This window comes from Octopus bimaculoides, chromosome 1 (genome assembly GCF_001194135.2).
Source record: "Octopus bimaculoides isolate UCB-OBI-ISO-001 chromosome 1, ASM119413v2, whole genome shotgun sequence".
NCBI lineage: Eukaryota > Metazoa > Mollusca > Cephalopoda > Octopoda > Octopodidae > Octopus > Octopus bimaculoides.
Genome location: NC_068981.1, coordinates 166,887,658 through 166,906,437, shown reverse-complemented (window position 1 = coordinate 166,906,437; position 18,780 = coordinate 166,887,658). Strand labels below are relative to the sequence as shown.

Sequence of the window (18,780 nt, the reverse complement as noted above, 5' to 3'; positions counted from 1 at the left end):
AAGCACCCGTGCCACGTGGAAAAGCACCCGTGCCACGTGGAAAAGCACCCGTGCCACGTGGAAAAGCACCCGTGCCACGTGGAAAAGCACCCGTGCCACGTGGAAATGCACCCGTGTCGGTGCCACATGGAATAGCACCCATGTCGGTGCCACATGGAAAAGCACCTGTGTCGGTGCCACATGGAAAAGCACCTGTGTCGGTGCCACATGGAAAAGCACCTGTGTCGGTGCCACATGGAAAGCACCTGTGCCGGTGCCACATGGAAAAGCATCTGTGCCAGTGCCACGTGGAAAAGCAACCAGTACACTCTTATGCAGTTGACTTTATGAAGGGCATCCAGTTGTAGAAACCATACTAAAACAGACAATTTGAGCTGGCCACCTATCAAACCATGCTTTCCTGGAAAATAGATGTTAAGTGATGAAGATGATTTGAATCAAACTAAATATTTTCCATACTTAAGAATATGAGAAAGTGTTGGATAAAAAATAAAAACCATATTAGCAAAGTAAGAATGAAGGAAAAAAAGAAAAACTTAATGGAAAGCAGAATTATCCTTTGATACTGAATGCAATGAACAAAGAGTTAGCAATTGAGTATTGGTTTATGTGTTTATGATTATAAAGCAGAGTTTATAATTCAGAAGGACATTTTAGTAAGGAATCGAGTGTAGCCCGATGAAGAGTTTCTTCCACAATTATAAAAGTAGACTTATAAACAGGAGATAATCTCTTGAATTCTAACAGACTAGTAGAGATCATTATTAACACACAGACACATATACATGGAGGAACATGACTTACTGGTTAGTGCATTGCACTCATGATTGTAAGGTTCATCATCATCGTTTAACGTCAGTTTTCCATGCTGGCATGGGTTGGACAGTTTGACTGAGGACTGGCAAGCCAGGGGGCTGCATCAGACTGCAATCTGATCTGGCAAAGTTTCTGGATGCCCTTCCTAAAGTCAACCACTCCGAGAGTGTAGTGGGTTCTTTTTACGTGCCAGCAGCACAGGGGCCAGTCAAGCGTTACTGACCACACTTGAATGGTGTTTTTTTACGTGTTGCAGGCATTGGAGCCAGCCAGGCAACACTGGCATTGACCACACTCAGTGCTTTTTATGTGCTACCGGCACAAGTGCCATATATTTATATATAAAATTACAACATATGGATTCAAGTGATCCATTAGTACTCGTAAAAAAGAAAAAAAAAAGCTCCTTAATGTATCATTCTACAAAACATATGGAATATATAGTATGATACAAGAAAATGATGAAGTCATAAATGACAAACAGTTTGATATAATTTCATTTAACAATAAGAAAATTCTAATATCATGACAATGTCTTGTAACTTAAAAACATGTAAATAATTTATATTTAATAACAAATTACTTACATTAGAATTTTCTTATTAAATAAAATTTCATCAAACTATTTCTCTGTCATTTATGACTTTTTACATATATAATATATATATAATAGGCGCAGGAGTGGCTGTGTGGTAAGTAGCTTGCCTACCAACCACATGGCTCTGGGTTCAGTCCCACTGCATGGCACCTTCGGCAAATGTCTTCTACCATAGCCTTGGACCAACCCAAGCCTCGTGAGTGGATTTGGTGGACGGAAATTAAATAAGCCCATCATATGTGTGTGTGTGTTCTGCCACCTTCACTTGATAACCAATGTTGGTGTATTTACATCCCCGTAATTTAGCAATTCAGCAAAAGAGACCGATAAGATTGTGGTTTCAATTGAGAAAAACACTTCGTCTCACATTGCTCAAGTCCACTCAGCTGGCAAAAATGAGTTATTCTATGATGGGCCAGTGACCCATCCAAGGGGGAAACATATACATCACAGAATCCAGGAAACTGGCCTTATGAGCCTATGGCTCTACTTAGAATAATCTTTGATAAAATGTTACATGCAGACAAGTGCCAATACTGAGTAATCCTGGATATCCTGTTATGTAACAATTCTTTTGTCAAGATAGTGACCTCACTTGCTCAATGTATCTGATAAGAGAGCAATAAGTAGGTAGTTGGAGAATGGTTTGGCTTATAAAGCACCATATTAACAAAATTAGTATCTAGGTTGGTGGTGCCAGTACCAAATCAACCCGAGAACATACAAATAGATAAATTACATGAGTATGTAGACATAACATGGCACATATAATTTGATTTAACCAGAACAGTTTTCAAACAAAATTAAAAGCCAGTGTGTATACAAACATATCACAATGTGAACTGTCACAAAGAGTGTACAAACAGTACATTGTGCACATGGAATCTTTTAATAGCTGATGTTCTATGTAGAGCAATGTTTAGTAGATAATTTAACTTCATGAATACACCATGAACAATACAACATCAAAACTAAGGTAGATTTAGATGAACAAGACAACAGTTCATCGAGGGCAGAGTTGCAGTCTACCGTAATTAAGTACAAAATGATAGGATTATCAATAAAAGTATCCTTATAAGGAACAAAGTAAGTTTTCTAATTAAAACAGTCCAGATAATTTGGTCATACAGGGCACATAGGAGGGTTGAGAATACCCAGAGAAATGTTGCTTGAAGAACAATATGAATAAATACTAGATTGAGATTTATTCCTACCTAAGTTGGAATCTCGGAGACATAGGTTTCACAAGGTTCATAGAAATATGAGACTGAGAACGCAGAGTATTGATATAATGCAGGATAATTCACAAGAAGCTACGCTCCAAAACAGTAAGCATAGCACATGGATGCATATTCTAAGGCCTCTTTATCCTGCTTACTTGACCCAAAGTTGGGTTCCCTTGGAACCTATAGTGCCACTGTCAAACTTATAGTGTATGATTATATCACATTGTCATTTTATAAAAAAATGAATTACATCATCTTTACATGCAAAAAATATATAAAATAAAACGGTATATCATACAAAGATAAAGATGCATGAAATTCATCCAAAGACAAAGATTCATGAGTCAATGTCAGCTTCAGTAACCATTAGCAAAACACATAGATGTACATACACACATGCATACCACATACATACACATATCTGAAAACATTTTAGCATTTCATTACTTAGCTGTAAGAGAAAAAGATGAAAATTAACAAAAAACGAACAGTCCTTTGAACAGAACAATTGTAAATGTAGCTGAAGCTGAAATGGAGATAAAATTCATAACAAGCTAAAGAAAAAATTGGAAATCATGCAAAGACTAATTGCCAACCATATTTTGATAAGGAAGCAAAATAAGACATGTCTGCATATGCCTAAAAAAATGTAATTCTCAAATCAAACTAAATACATGCCTACACACACATACATACAGTTTAACAGGTTGAATAGTCATATTCTCAAGTTCAGATATGACTTAGTAACTACATATTTCACTTAATGATACTGAATATAACATTAAATTTACATTACAATAATTTGTCTTTTAGTAATTTAATTTGCTGACTATAATTAAACCAATATCATGAAATATTTACTGCTGTATATAATCAATGAATGCTAAAAATGTTGGTTCTAATCCAGAAACCATATCTTGTATAATAACAAACACTATGATGCTATTGATTTGAAAAAGGAGAAAAAAAATTAAATATACTAAACACAAAAACTTCACTAAGTGGAAGAAATCATTCATCATGAGAAAAGGAAGTTTACTGTTTTGTCCAAGAACTCTCAATAGAGTTTTACCAATACATTAAACTTCTTTTCCTCATGACAAAATTGATTCCACTTCTCAAACTTTTTATACTCAATAACTACCAACACCAACTACCACTAGTTTCCAAAGATTCTACAGTTTTAATTGAATACAGTGAAGTATTTCAAAAACTATGAATTGTCATAGTGTCTCAGAAACTGTACTTTCAAATGACTTTCTAATGCCTTCCTTGGGCAGATAGGAAATCTAAAATTGAGGGGAAGAAAGAAAGAAAAAAATATCCAAGGACATTAGTAATCTAAAAGAAGTGAGCTGGCTACAACCAGAAATCAAATCCAGGTTTCATATTCAGCCTGCTATGAGTTTACCTTCTGTTCTACAACACTCACAAGATAAATTAGATATGTAAATATAGATGTATATTAATGATAAAGCAACTTATGTTACAGAAAACTGACTAGTTTCTGTCAGATCATCAGTGTATATCAATAAAGCATTGAGAAACAAACTTCAACAAAGGTCAACACGTGGGAAATGACCAGTGCTTTCCTTATCTGCTATTAATTAATGCCTGAGTTAATGAGGAAACAAAAATATAGTATGAAAAGTGATGGAATGACATTCAGAAAGTAATACATTCAATTGTTAAAAAAAAAAGTAAAATTAAAAACTATACTTGCTAAAAGAAAAAAAGAAAAAACACCCGCAAAACAAAAAGTAAAGAAAAATTAGAAAGCCAATAACCAGTTAGTTTACTTTGCTTGACAATAAGACTATTCTCAACCTTTATGAAATGTATAAATATGTATAAAGCTCAAGCACAGTTAAAACAAATCAGCTTATTTCTAAAAATCTGAAAAAAAGCAAATATTATTGAATAAATGTTCAATAAGCAAGGGAAACTGAGACAAGAGAGAGAAAAAAATAGTAAATATTAACTCAAAATACATCTGCATATTCCAGTTCTTTTGCCAAAGTAGTATTTTCAAATTTTTATAACATGTAGTGTATGGTGAAAGAACTGCAAATCAACAAATTATATGAAAATTGGGTTAATTTAAATAACACTTCATTTTTAGGAGTGCATTTATAGTTATTTATAAACTGATTTATTAATCAGAAGATATTGTCTCATGCATTGTCTCAATAACCCTGATTTAAACTAACCTTCTAAAGACTTTCATCATGACATACAGTTATAAAAGCAGCAAAACAAATAAACAGTTTTCTAGTATATACCAACAGACAAATTAAAACTGCTTTAAATCAGAAAGTTTCTTAATGACTTTTTCAAGATACAAATTATTACACTAGTCATTTAATGAAGTATCTTAGAAAAATAAACAGAGTATTGTATTAGTATAGCTGTTTTTTAATTTTTTTTATAAAGTAAAAAAGTTATAAGAAATAATACAGGTTGATGGTTTGTAATTTTACACTATATTTCAATATTTCAGGGTTAGGACCCCTTCAGGAAATCTTCAGAGAAATGGTGTTGTGAGCTACCTTCAGAGAAATACTGAATACAATGTAAAATTACAAACCAGCCTATATTATTTCATATAATTTGCATTGTTTTAACTTCATATAAAAATAGAGTATATTATTTTAAGACAATTTTTTTTTTTGTTAAATAATCCTTTGTTTTAAATATCTATTTAAGAGGTTTCATATTCAAGTTTATAGAAGATAGAACTTTTTGAGTGAAATGGTTGAGCACAGTTTTTTTGTTTTTTTTTTTAATCATCTACATGACTTACAAATAGGATTTCTTCGTTTTTTTTTCAAATTTATTTATTAGAATCTCTTGAAGAGAAATTGGTAATTTTAAAAGATTAGTTTTAAAATAGTAAGTGATCTTTTAGGCATTTGGTTATGGAGTTATAATTGTTAGTCATTATATCAAGAGATAATTATAAACTAGTGAGATTCATTTTAACTTATTTTAAAAAGATTGTTTCACTGTAAATATTTTGAGGTTTGTAGAAAAATAAACATTATTGGATGAATTACAAGTAAAGACATAAGGATTAATTATGATTGCAAAACAAAACGTACAAGGTAAAAGAACTTTAGTAATAAAAACAAAATGATAAATCTATAGAACTAGCCAACATTTGCAGTCCACTTTAAACTGACATTTTATAAAGTAACAAAACCTATATTGGTGAAATGTACCTGAGAAAAAGAGCTCACTAATGACAAGAACCAGAAACATATTTCAATATTAAATTAAGAAAATTGATGATCGTATAAATTGAAAATATGTATTTTATTGTTTGTTCATCTCGTTAGAGAAGTTGAAAATACCTAAATTCATTATTCAAGAGATACTATGAGGTACTCTTTTTGAAGTTTTTGTTTTTTTAAGAATGAAGTGTAGAAGTAACTTTTCAATAAACCAAGTTTAGTATGATTTTACTTCTCAGTTGGAACTGTTTTGTTTATTGCACTAATGCTCTAGAACAAAGCATAAATGACTGAGTTCAATGATGCTTCATAATGACTTTTTAATGCTCCCTACATTTATTGCTCTTTCCATCCTGATAAGACTATCTTTAATTCTACTGATATAATTTCCTTTAAGCCTATATGTCTATCAATGTTTTCTAGCTTTTAACATCAACAAAACAAAAATTTCATATTCCTGATATAACAGACAAATCTAAGATTTTATTCAGCTGACCAGACAAATAATACATTTGGCCTTTTTACACTTTGTAGATCTTCAGCTGTACCTAAACATATTTTTGACAACAGAATTTCTAAATAACCTAATTTAAAACACTACAAACAACTGAGTATAGAACATTGATTTCATATTGTACTTTTATTTGTTTGTTATATTTGTATTTTGAAATGTAAAGAAGAAAAATAATCAACCTCTTAGGATAAAAAAGAAAAAAAAGTACAATCTCAATAACAAGTAGCAACATCAGAAATGACTAGACAGGTGAAGAGCAGAAATGTAAATCATTAGGAACTACAGAATGAAGTTTCTACTATTCATGAAAGGAACCATATGTAGATTTGAGGAAGCAAAGAAATACAGATAGTGCTATAATACTGAGAATATTCTGAGAATATAAAAAGGACCCTTGATCTATTCTGGGCAATTTTTGTTTAACTAAATCTTGACATTTCTGTAAAAACTTTGAATCCTCAACTGCAATGTGGTTTGTGATTTCAATCCTAGATTAAGTGAATGCAAGTATGTTATCTAAGAAGTTATTCACTGAAACTAAAATTATGTTCCTAATCAATAGAAACAAAAGTATTTTGAAAATTCTTGTAACAATTAATATTAAAGACAATTTATTTATATTTCCTTATATTGCAAAAATTATTTTGTGTAGCATTGGTTATTAACTTATTTTCAAAATATTTGATAATTTAAAACACTATGATTTTCTCTATATTATACTTTATTTTTTAATAATATAGTAAGTCAAATTTTTTTAATTATGTACAGTTAACTTAATACAGCTTAGTTTTTTTTTATCTACCTATGGTTAAAAAAATAAAATAAAATAATCTTTACAGTGCATTAGCTGCTTCTAACTAGGCATACAAGAGAAATATCCAACTGCTGTACTGGGCTTCAAAACCTTAGGATCTAGCAGCAAAACAGCAAAAGCAAATACCTTTTCAGCAAGTGGAGAGATGACCTGTTGAATGTAACAAACTGCATGAGTGTAATGAATTTAGATGGATTTGAAGAAAAATGAGAGGTTAGTGCTGATTTTCCATTATAACTGGTAAACAATAACAAAAGCATATGATTGCATAAAAAAAAATCAAAAAAAAATCTCACACACACACACATTCAAACCATAAAGTTAGAACTTCAATGAAATATAATACAAGGAGAATGAGAGGATGAAATACAATGAATATCTATGCATGTTGATGTGTTTTTTGTGTAACTAAACAAAGCTTTTGTTAGTGTTCAAATAGCAAGAAACAGAATAAAACACAGAGTTTAGAAAGTCTTTGTATATATTTTATTTTAAATGCATATGGACTGAATGCAAGGAAGTTTTTCTATTCTTTCTATATAGTGTACCAACTTCAAAATTATTTACTGATGTAATCAAATGGAACAGTACATGTGTGAACATGTGTATGTATATGTTTGTGAGAGTGTGTGTGTATGTTAAATGAATTCAGAAAGCCATACGACCAGATTTATTACAGTTTACTTTATTCACACCATTATCAAAAATTGTTTACATAGCTGATATTACAACATAAAATGTCATGACTCAGCTTGAAAAATTCACAAGTCACAATTTCAAATGTTCTTTGGACTTCAGTGTCATTAAATTCGTAGTATAGCCTAAGTACTTTATTAATTTAGCAACTTTTCTGATTAAGAATTTTTTAAAATCTCACCCTTTCTGAGATTAATAAAAGTTGTCGGGCGAAAAAGTACAATGATTATAGAATGATTTTAACAACAGAGTAAAGTACAGAGGACATCTCAAGTCTCGAATAAATTTTCAAGCTAAGAAAAGGACATTTTATGTTGAAATATCAGTATATCATTTATATAAACCAGTATAAAAATTGATTAAAATAAATTGTAACAAATCTGTATTGTACAACTTTTTGATCATTTAACTTCTTTTAACAGTACTGGTGAAATATGTTCTGTGCACGTGTGTGTGTGTGTGTGTGTGTGTGTGTGTGTGTGTGAATAACATTATAAAGATTATGAATGCAACACCAACAAATAAGTATATAAATTTCTATACAGTGCATGTCCAAATGTTGCAACTCATCTTCTAAGAGTCTTCTCTGAAGAGATGAAAATCCCAACATCTTACCATGTTGTAAGCAGAGGATAAATCCTAAGTGTCCCTACTCTCTTCATAACATTGGGTTCTTTCTTTATTGGGCATACTACAATCACCTGCACAAAATTTATCTCTAAGTTTGTCTATATATATATATGTGTGTAAAACGAGGCTGCAAAGGTTCATTTGATTCTCCTTTTACACACATTCTGATGCAAAATTCAGTTCAGTATATTAACTGATTCTCACAACAGTACGCATTTTTTGGCAATAACAATACCAGTCGAAGTTATGATTGAATTTTATTCAAGCTTTGATTTAACTATTCGCATTAACATTCCTTCCTTTCAAAGGAGATGAATTCAACTTCAGTTAATTTCTATCGTATTTCTGTTAGAAAGACTGGCATGGTATATATTTTTTGTAAAATTGTATAGCAAAATATTGTAATAGACATTTTCATGCAGTTTCTAATGAACTCAATTTCTCTCAGCAATGTGATATGTCCGTCAATGGCTTGATATATCTAGTTTCTGAATGACAGACTGTTGCTAATGTTTATTATTGGACAACTGAAAAGTCCTTTCAAACAAGATATGATACAGAAGTCAATCCAACACATATACACTCAAATATCGGTTACATAAGTAGATAAATAGACCATTAGATCTTGCATTGGTTTCCTCAGATATCCAGTTCAATATCAGTCTGGACTAGTGAACTGATAACAGCAATGAACAGTGAGTGCAAAGAGAGAGAGATATGCTTATCTCTTCTTCACAACCTCTGAAGATTACCAATATCAACATGGATATCGGCATGAAAATAAAAAATTAATGATTTACATGATTAAACCAACACATACACATAAGAGACTATACGCACTTTCCTGTAAGTATGCATTCAGCACTAATGTTTTTACATCTAAATTCAAAATATTGTGTATTCATCAAAATTCATGCTTCACTCTGTTTCTCTATTTCCATAATGAAGAACTGAAATAGGAAACTTAGAATAGCAACAAGAAAGCCTCATCTTTGAATAAACTATGACTGTGTCTGCAAATGTCTAATATAGGCTATGATGTACATAACTGTTGACAACTTACATTTAAATACATAAAGTAGTACTCAATTTTCAATTAAGGTTTCTTCTATCATGTACATAATGTCATAAAAATAAGAACTGTCTTAATTTTTTGTCACTTATGGTAAAAAGCTGCAATATATTATTTTTAACCAGTTGAAGACAAGAGACTTGAAAGTAAGAGATTTGAAGATCAGTAAACTCTTAATGAAGTGATCTCATAGAAGACAAACTAATTGCTTCAAATACAGTAAATAAATTTATATATTCAAGAAAGTATTGTATTTGTTGCATAGTTCTAAAGGGGTTATACTTCATATATTGAATATAGGAATTTGTGAATAATAATACCAAAGGTTCTATTATTTCACATTCCAGTTCACCAATCTTTGATTTCTCTGCATGTCATGACAAGAGTGACAAAGAAATTTTTAACCCATCAGAAGAAACTTCATTTGTAAAGCACCAATTCTTTTCAGTTTACTCAGTAACATAGTTTATACATAAAGTCACTAACAAGCATGCCGTCTCCTCTCTCTACTTTTCTTACAACTAATTATAATTGAAGCTGACTGGGTTCAAATGACTTCCACTCAGACATTCCCATTTATTTGTTTTTCCCCTCATCACTCTTTTTGTCTCCAACTGACTTCCTAGGCCCCACACTAACCCCTGCACTCAGTCCTTTCTTCTAAGAAAGATGAGAATGCAAGGAGCCGAGTTTGCACAGTCGGTCTGAGCATAAAAGGACGGAAATGATTACCAAAAAAGGAAATCAACCGGCGAGTTAGTAACTAGCCCCAAAAAACAGTGATAAATTAACATATATATTTTTAATTTCATATCATCCGTCATACATATTTATAAACACCATTCGTTTTTAATCATTTGTAAAGAGTGTATCTGACCCTTATATGTTCCTTGTCTTCCCAGAATACTGACGCTCTCAAATTCCTACCTTGTCCATCTCTTTCCTAAAAGCTTCGCCTTGCAATAGTTGAAGAGAAACATTCCCAGCAGTCTTGCAAAGCCAAAGGTACTGCCTCTTCCCTCAGATTCAGCAAGCGTGTGTGTGCATGCGCATGTGTAAGTGTGTGTGCATGTGTAACTGTGAGCACGTGTAACTGTGGGCACGTGTAAGTGTGTGCGTGTGCAAGTGTGTGCGTGTGCAAGTGTGTGCATGTCTGCAAGTGTGCATGTGTGTGCACAGGTGCGTGTGTGTGTGTGTGTGGAAGTGCGTGCATATGCAGAAGTGTGTGCGCATGTGCATGTGCGAGTATTTGCATGCAAGTGTGTGTGTGTGTGTGCATGAGCAAGTGTGTCCGTGCATGTCTGTGTGTGTAACTGTGTATGTGTGAGCATGAGAGTGTGCGTGCGTGTATGTATGTGAGAGTGTGCATGCATGTGCATGTGTGCGTGAGTGAGTGTGTGTGTCTAAGAATTTTTATACAAGATAGAATGGACAGGCTTTATTTCAAATTGTTTCAGTACATTATCAGCTGGTAACTGCTGAAAATTATATATATTAGTATATGTATATTTATACAAGGGATGCATTTTTGACATACAGTTTTCGGTTTCTACTGGAAGACTATTCTGAATTTGAACATGATTTTTGACAACAAACCTGTTTCTAAGACAAATCATCTCTATTTCAGCATGGTGAAAGTAGGTGATGAATCTGTAACTAGCTACAACAATTATCTTCTATTGCTACATTCACTCACTCGAACAATTCACTATTGTCTTTCCCTTTTAAGAAAGCATGTCATATAATCACCAACAGAACAAAACATGTCCAGCATAATGTACAAAAAGAATTATTCTCTCTGCATCCTCCACATTGCACATACACACACACTGCATGTATTTTTATGTGCATATTTCAGTAACCTATAAGATTAGTATTGGAACATACAGTTTCCCTTCAAAATGGTTATGCACTTAACATTATAACTGAAGATTTTAATTCAACTGAAGATTTTAATTCAGCTGAAGAATTAAGAATGTATATAAATTATACTACAATTAGCAATTTTTTTAATCTTTTCTCAAATCACATAGTATTCATTATTTTCAGGAACTGTAACTATTGTTTGGTTACATTTAAGCTAAGGAATTATTAAGCTACTTAGCATTCTTATGAATATTTACAGTAGTTCTTATATTTATCATTTTTAAAAAAACGTTTAATATTCTAAAGACATAGCTAATAATAATATTTTGAAATACACTAACTCATTTGAAAAGAACAGTCCTGAATTTTTTTAATAATATTAATGTTATTGTTGTTCACTGTATAAATGTCAGTATATATGTAATGTAAATACCTATATTACATAAGAAATGTTACTAATTGCATATCTATAAACTCCCTAAACCATGGCAGTGTAATAAGAATTTTATCAATATAAATAACATGGTTATTACCTAAGAAAGAAAACTTTTTGGACATTTCAAAATGATTAAGTGTATATTTATGTATGCATAAACATATACACATTCATAAATATATATATACTAAAAAATAAAAAAAAAACAAGGTTTTAAAAACATCCATCTATTACTCTGAGTGATTTTAAGGTGAAGATAAAAAACAAGTACATAAAATTGTCTTGGAAATGAAAAAGCATCAGCCAAACAGATGTGCTATGTTAAAATTTATTTGGATATTGGTGAAAATGTAACAAAGGTCTGTATGTATACACAAACACACACTTAATAGGAAAAAAAATCCAAAAACTTCACTAAGCAGAGATATATTCACTCAGAAAAACCTAATACTCATTAGTTTGAAGAATTTTGAGAGAAACACTCATCCTTGAAAGGAGAACATATAATTTCAAAATATTCTGCTACATGCATTAAGAAACTTTTCAAGAATTTTAAATAACACTGTATTAAATAACTTTTAAATTTTCTTTTAGCAAGGTCTTAAAATAACCTATTCTGAACTTCTAAATTATAAGGTAAAAAATAACAATGAACACTTACATTTGATTCAGGTGCCCGATGTAAAAATTGGCTCCATGGGTCTGGCATATTTTGATCATTCTTGAAGGTTTCTGCAGTTTGCACAGAACGGGAATTTATTTGAAGTAAATGGCATAGATGGGCACCAAATGTGGTTTTCATGCTCTGGTAGACAGCCTCAGCCCTTTGTGATAATAATAATATTAATGGTAATAATAATAATAATGATGATAATGAAGTCTAACAAAGGAACAAAGCAAATAAGAAAAAACAAGGGTTAATGTTATAAACAGTTAATTAGACTTGAGTATTTTGCTGGTGTTATTTTATCAATAACTGATTCAGGCATAACTAAAACTACTGATTTTGCAGCAACAACAACAATAAAGAGAAAGGAAGAAATTGATATCAATTCAAATTTTATACAACAAAAAATTATGAAAATTAAAAAAAGGAAAACAATGTTTAACAGCAGATTTTAAAGTTTAGGCAGTAAATATTAAATTCAAAGTTTGCAAAAGCATAATCTATAGATTCAGCTTATAACAATAAAACAACAACAAATAATATTTGTCAGTTGGATAATTTATCAACATATTTTAATTCCTGACATCTCGAGCAAACAATGCAAGATAAAATAAGTATGTTCACATACATACACAGATATACACAAACACACAGTACAAATATCTTTTAAACAATATAATCTTATTATCATAATATTAAAATGAGCCAGTTGATATCTATCACTTGCAATACCATCATATTCTGGCAGCATGAATATTAACTGTATTTTTCTGAGGTCTAAAGATCTAGAAAATGCTAACAGATGTTACTCCAGGAATAGTTCATAAGAAAATCCAAAGATCAGTTCAAGTAATATGACAGAGATAATGCAAGTTTTACCATCAATGATGATAGATTTGTGAAGCTGCTAAAATATCAGATAATATGCCTAGCAGTATTTCTTCTGTCTCTTTATATTTTGAGTTTAAATCCTGCCGAGATCAACTTTACTTTTCATCCTTCTAGGAGTGATAAAATAAAGTACCAGTCAAGTACAAGGGTTAATTTAATCATTTAGTGCCTATGAAAGAAATTGTCATCATGACAACTATTACCATCATCAACAAACCCCCACCGACATTTATGGCCTATTTATAACCACAACTACCACCACCACTACCATCACTAACACGGTTCATAATTTAAAGCTTGCTCCATTGGTAACTTCTTTTCAGATTATAGCATTTTCCCTCAATACTATACTCCACTCAGGTGAGGTCTAGCAGGCTCTTGGTGACCTCACCAGTGTTGGTACTACCAAAAATGCACCCAGTACACAGAAGTGGTTGACATTAGGAAGCTGTACAAACCATGCCAAAACAGGCACTAAAGCTTGGCACAGCCCTCTAGCTTGTCTGCCAAACTGTCCAACCCATGCCAGCATGGAAAAAGAGATGTTAAATGAATATAATCGACAATCTTAATTTTGATACACCTTGCTTTTAGATGCTTTTGGCTTCCAAAGATTATTAAGATTTATTAGGGCAAATGCCTTCTACAATAGCCCCCAAGTTGACCCGAACCTAGAGAGTTAAGTTGAGTACACAGAATTTGCACAAAAGCCTGTCAAATGGACTGAACCTATTCTTGAGTAGTAAACATAATCTGTCATTTGATTTAACACTACCATCTGGTCTTTGGATGTCCTTAGCAGAGTCCAATCTGCTGTAAACATTTAGAAAATCTGAATAAAACAATAACATACTGACTTACAAATAAATTCATATCTACTGTAAATATTTTGATGTGTCCAGGAAAACAATTCATCTAGCTTACCTAGATGGAGAAAGTTCACTGGGAAAGCTACATGTGATAGAATAGCATTATATCCAAGAGAATATTTCTCATCTCCTTGTCATTAATGAAACTAGTTAAGTACAAGTACCATGAATCCAAGTGGTCTTACAATAAGATTAACATTTCTATATTAGATTTCTCAAATGAGATGTTCCCACATGCCTACCTAACAGCTCTTCTTTCCACACACAATAGATAAAAAAACAAATTGAGAGGATACTCACTTTGCTTGTTCTCCTTCCACAACATCATGTAATAACACATAGTACTTTAGAATATTTGGACAAAACCATTTAGGCAGTTTGTTAGGAAATTGATTATGCTGTTGGCTCTGTTGTTGTGACAAAGTATTGAAGACACCTACTGGATCTGTGTGACCAGAAGACACAACAAACATACCTAGATTGGTGTTAAGGAGAAATAAATAGTCACAAAAAAAAAACAAAAAACAAAAAACAAAGATCATTCTCTCCATTTCTTTTATCTTTTACATATACACTTCAGTAAAGCCAATATTGGTCATGCATTTTCTTTCATTTCTTTATACTATCCCTATCCTCAAGAAAGAAGAACACTTCACTCATTCCCTTCTGGTATGAATGTAGGTCCTCCCACTTAAGTAGGAAATCATTTTTATTTTACTAATGCTAATGTTTAATATATCTTCCCATTGACTAGTTAAAATATAAGTATGTCACTGTACATACACTTCAGTTATAACTGATTAAGGACAAACATTTCTGGTTTTCTGCTTCAATCAATTTAGCTTTATTAAAATAGCCAAATTCTGAGATTCAATAAATGTTACTATTAAATAAAATCTACAAATATATAACAAATTGGTGATATGGACAATCTCAATGAATTAGCTTTTTTGATAAAAACTTTCAGGAGATTCAGTTTCGCTGGAGGGAAAAAGCAGTCAAGCACTGATCTGGCAACATAAAAAACACTGAACCTTAAGCTCATTCATGTTGGTATCTGTTGCCTTCCATGTTGAAATAATCAAGAACAGCTTCCCATTCTTCAGCATAGCATAATCTATATTACTTTAGTTTTCTCTCTTCTACTAGTTTAACTCATACACTCTCCAGTCAAAATTCACTCATAGGACTTTGATTGGCCTGGAGCTATAGAAGAAAACACTTGTAAAGGTGCCATACAGTGGGACTGAACCCAAGAGCATATGGTAGGGAAGCAAACTTCTTAATCACACAGCCACACCTGCACCAATACACAACCACAGTGTCAACACTATCACTGGCTTATGAATTAACTGCTAAGATTATAATGTAAAAGGTTTAAAACAAAAAAGACCAATAGTCTCACAGACTGTCAGTGAATCTATTGTTATTTTCTGCCTCAAACTGATGATCATAATGTTCAATAACAGTACTTATAAAAATATAATTGTAAATTATTCAACTGAAGAACAAAAACAACGTTCAAAAAATATATAATTTTTAAATTCATTTATCAGAATAAATTTTTCACATAACTTGATTAGAAAATGTAACAATTCCCAAAATACTCATGTGCATGTTCAGCTTACCTTTGAAAGTCTATTTCCATTTATAGAAATAGATATTTATAAATATCCAAATAAATGATTATTTATAAATATTCAAATATCTCTAAAGCAGTCTGTTTTTTTTATAGCAATTTCTCATAGAAACAAACATGATTTTATGATATCAGTGATCCTATATAAGTACTATTGCTTATCTTATTGATAAAAAATCTCAACAAGAAGAAAAGTTTAAATGAATTTCAAAATAAAAAATTTTAATGTGTTAAATATCTAGAGGGATGATGGTTGCATGGTTAAAAAGCTTGAATCCAATCATGTGGCATTCGGTTCATTTCCACTGTGTAGCACCTTGGGCAAGTGGCTTCTATTATAGCCCAGACCAATATCTTGTAAGTGAATTTCATAGACAGAAAGTGTGTGGAAGCCAGTTGTGTGTGTGTGTGTGTGTGTACAGCCATAAAAACACAGAAGTCTGGTGCAGGCCCCTGCTTGGCCAGCTCCTGTCAAACCTTCCAACCCATGTCAGCATGGAAGGTGAGCATTAAACAATAATGATATATCGTGTGTGTGCATGTGTGTGTTTGTTGCCCCACTCACTGACTGACAACTGGTGTTTGTTAATGTCCTCATAATTTAGCAGTTTCGCAAAAGAGACTGATAGAATAAATACCAGACTAAAAAAATTAAATACTGGGGTTGATTTGTTTAACTAAAACCCTTCAAGGAGCTGCTCCTGGACAGTCACAGTTCACTGACTGAAACAGGTTAAAGCTATATCTCAAATGTCAAAGTCATTTTCCCCAAGATGAAATTTAAGCCAAACAATTTCAATACAAAAGAATACTCCAAAACTTTTAGCACTTTCTTTCTAATCCCCTAAAATAAAACATCTTTCTTCAACAAAGATACTAATATATTAAAAAGATGACAATGTAGTATTTTAAGGATACATGCAATAGAATGGTTCAGGAATTCATGATCAGATGGCGGCAGTAAATGAAGAAAACATTCCCGATATGCCTCAAACCATGGAGTGGTTGCTGAAAAGATAGAATTATAAAAATTAAAAAAAGATAGCCAATTTTTAAAATAATCTTTTTTTATGTATTTTCAAATGAATCAAATTGTCTATACAAATGAAAACAATACTAAGAATGTACTGATGTAAAAAAAAAATGTAAATTCAAATATCTTAACACCTTGTTAATAAAATTTGATGCAACTCAATTGAATGAATTGGTTATCATTTATATTTTAGATTAGGAAATGTATTAATTAAAAAAATTTGCATACATCACAGAACAAACTTTTTGGAAAGTAAATAATTATAAATGCAATAATTATATTACATAGAAATAATGTATAAGTAGATAATTGATGGTAGTATGAAATTTTATAACAGATTATTATAAGAATGCTATTAAATTTTTTTTTCTTTTTGTATTTTTCAAATCTTGACGTAAATAGAACAAGCTTTAAATTCATCAATTTTGGATCAGAGTTACGATTAACATCATCATTACATATCCATGTTGGCAAGGCTTGGATAGTTTGACAGGATCTAGCAAATCTGAAGACGGCATCATACTCCAATGTTTGCTTTAGCATGGTTTCTATGGCAGGATGCCCTTCCAAACAGTAACCACTTTAAGCATGTACTAAGTGTTTCTTTCATGGCACCAGCACTAGTGAAGTCATCATGCAGCTTGCAAGACTAAGATCTCCTTTGTCTGAGTGGAGCAACAGTCAAGAAGGAGAGGTGGCTTTATGTTAGGTAAGAGGTCAGAGTATGAAAGAAAAGGCCAGAGCAGAACAAGTTTCTTAGTGTAGAAGAGCTACATAGCTACACACATTATAGAAGAAAGAATGAGAGTAGTCAAGGTGGAGCAGAGAAGATAAAAATAATGGTGAAGCAGTGTCAAGGTGGATCCCCTTGATACAAGGTAGGTAAGGACATAACAGGGAGGGAGGGTGGGTAGGAGTTGCAGAAGCATATAGAAGAGTGAGAGATGGTTAGAAATACAAATGAATGAGAAGGTGAAATACTATGGAAATTAAGCATTGATGGATAAGAAAGAAAGAGCAGATGAAAACTGCAAAAATAGGACATGAGTGAGGGATGGCTGTAGTAAATAGTGAATAAGGTATGAACAATGACACAAATTAGGGCAGGTAAGAGAGGACTGGTAGTGCAAAAAAGTGGGGAGGGTGAAAAACAGCAAAATTGAAACAATGATCCAGTAGAGATGGGAAGGACGAGAGAGAGAATCTTAGGATTCTCTATTACAATTGCCATACATCTTAAAGCAGTTAACTTCATAGACATCAACCCAGAACCCACCATAGATAAATCTTATTAAAAAAATTTTTTTAAATAAAAAAATGAAAAATCCAATTTATTCATAAATTTTTCAACCGCCCCAATATATTAAAAACCTAGTTAAGAACATTTAAGATTCTGTTATCCAATAAACCTGTATTCAAGAAAATTGCAACACTTTAGAATGAAGCACTTCATAATAGCAGGTACAGTGACAAAGTTCAATACACAAATAAAACTCAACAATATCAAACAAAAAATTTTATTCAATCCACCCATCAACCTACAAATCCCAACAGCTACAGACAGCCTATGCTTCAATATCCTACACAAAGACCAACTAACTGTATCAACTAACTTGGTACAAACATAATGTTAGATTATAAGCAATTTTGCAGAAAAGTTATTGCTAATTACAATCAGTTAAATTATCTAAATATGAAAACCAAAATCTCACACCTAACCCAACGAATTGTAATTGAAACATTTCTTAATCCTGCCCTCAGAATAGAAACTGCCTTATTA

General features: G+C 31.9%; 1 protein-coding gene across 1 annotated transcript in view; it reads right to left on the bottom strand.

The window, feature by feature from the left end:
- LOC106869306 (trafficking protein particle complex subunit 8) overlaps window positions 1-18,780 on the bottom strand; it is a 115,640-nt gene that overhangs the window by 67,596 nt on the left and 29,264 nt on the right. The window contains exons 3-6 of the mRNA XM_052971467.1: window positions 16,886-16,975; window positions 14,629-14,803; window positions 12,563-12,725; window positions 7,328-7,351 (exon numbers count right to left, since the gene is read on the bottom strand). Coding sequence (XP_052827427.1) covers window positions 7,328-7,351; window positions 12,563-12,725; window positions 14,629-14,803; window positions 16,886-16,975 — 452 coding nt within the window. The remainder of the gene's footprint in view (window positions 1-7,327; window positions 7,352-12,562; window positions 12,726-14,628; window positions 14,804-16,885; window positions 16,976-18,780) is intronic.